Source organism: Octopus bimaculoides, chromosome 2 (assembly GCF_001194135.2).
Source record: "Octopus bimaculoides isolate UCB-OBI-ISO-001 chromosome 2, ASM119413v2, whole genome shotgun sequence".
Taxonomy (NCBI): Eukaryota; Metazoa; Mollusca; class Cephalopoda; order Octopoda; family Octopodidae; genus Octopus; species Octopus bimaculoides.
In genome coordinates this window covers 65,551,018-65,552,691 of record NC_068982.1, presented here as the reverse complement: position 1 = coordinate 65,552,691, position 1,674 = coordinate 65,551,018, and the positions used below count along the sequence as shown (strand labels likewise).

The 1,674-nt window shown below is 41.5% G+C and overlaps 1 protein-coding gene across 5 annotated transcripts in view; it reads right to left on the bottom strand.

The window, feature by feature from the left end:
* Positions 1-1,674, bottom strand: part of LOC106868682 (1-acyl-sn-glycerol-3-phosphate acyltransferase delta) — a 120,616-nt gene that overhangs the window by 63,950 nt on the left and 54,992 nt on the right. For all 5 annotated transcript variants that reach the window (XM_052977738.1, XM_052977741.1, XM_052977747.1 and 2 more), the window contains one exon: positions 618-771. In XM_052977738.1, coding sequence (XP_052833698.1) covers positions 618-771 — 154 coding nt within the window. The remainder of the gene's footprint in view (positions 1-617; positions 772-1,674) is intronic.

Sequence of the window (1,674 nt, the reverse complement as noted above, 5' to 3'; positions counted from 1 at the left end):
CCCCCCCCCCCCCCAAATCATTATTGATGCATAAATTGCATGGTTGAGGTGCAAAGTCATGGTTTATGGTTCATGTGTTGAAATATAATAAACATATGGCGCAGGAGTGGCTGCGTGGTAAGTAGCTTGCTTACCAACCACATGGTTCCGGGTTCAGTCCCACTGCGTGGCACCTTGGGCAAGTGTCTTCTGCTATAGCCTCGGAGTGGATTTGGTAGACGGAAACTGAAAGAAGCCCGTCGTATATATGTATATATATATATATGTGTGTGTGTGTGTGTGTGTGTGTGTGTGTGTTTGTGTGTCTGTGCTTGTCCCCCCAACATCGCTTGACAACCAATGCTGGTGTGTTTACGTCCCCGTAACTAAGCGGTTCGGCAAAAGAGACCGATAGAATAAGTACTAGGCTTACAAAGAATAAGTCCTGGGGTCGATTTGCTCGACTAAAGGCGGTGCTCCAGCATGGCCACAGTCAAATGACTGAAACAAGCAAAAGAGTAAAAGAGATATGTTGCATTAAGGGGACACTACAATTTAATCATAATTATCATCAAATGGTCAAAAGCATTGATGTCTAAATTAAGTTTTATACAGTATTGTACCCTACAAAGACTTACTTTTGCCCTTCATTGCCTGAAGAGATAGCACAAATCCTTTTGTACGGGGCAATAAGTGGTGCTTTAGATGGGGGAAACCCTTTTTCTCAGCAACTTCCATACTGATCCTGTGTTTCTCCTCAGTGAATCGAGTACCTTCACAAAACAGCAGTATCTATGGAGAGGAACAAGACAAAGAAGCTCATGAAACTAATAATAAATTAAACAGTTTTATCAGGAAATATTTTAGCTAGTGCAAAAAGTAATTTATCAAGATAGGTTATCAGCACATTCATATTAACTTTACAAATCCATGTTATTTTAAACCTATACACATAGGTAAGATTGCAAACTAAACATTAACTGCACTGATTCCATCAGTCTGAGGAGGAGGTTGCCTACACCCTCCTCCCCTAAGCAGAGAGAGGGGGAGGGGGGAGAGAGGGGAGAGAGAGAGAGAGAGAGAGATAGAGAGCGAGAGAATGGATTTCAGTAATATATGAGTGGCAAATATAACAAATAAACATCCATGGAAACATGAAAGACCATAATGATACTGTCATATTGATTATAGAAGTTTTATATGATGAATGACTAACAGTCATCTAGTCAAAACTTATTTATACTGTAACTAAAGGTAACATTCTGGATTTTCATTGTGTGAAACTAGTGTTTCTATTGGAGATAATTTATTTCCTACCATCTGGTTAGACAGTGTTTGCAGGAATAGTGACTGGATTCCCAGATGCCTCTCCTACACTCTTTTTATCTCTCCTCCTCTCCCTGTGTAATATTACATTATTTATGCATATATAAGTGGAGGCGCAATGGCTCAGTGGTTAGGGCAGCGGACTCGTGGTCATAGGATTGCAGTTTCGATTCCCAAACCGGGTGTTGTGAGTGTTTATTGAGCGAAAACACCTAAAGCTCCACGAGGCTCCAGCAGGGGATGGTGGCGAACCCTGCCGTACTCTTTCACCACAACTTTCTCTCACTCTTACTTCCTGTTTCTGTTGTGCCTGTAATTCAAAGGGTCAGCCTTGTCACACTGTGTCACACTGAATATCCCCGAGAACTA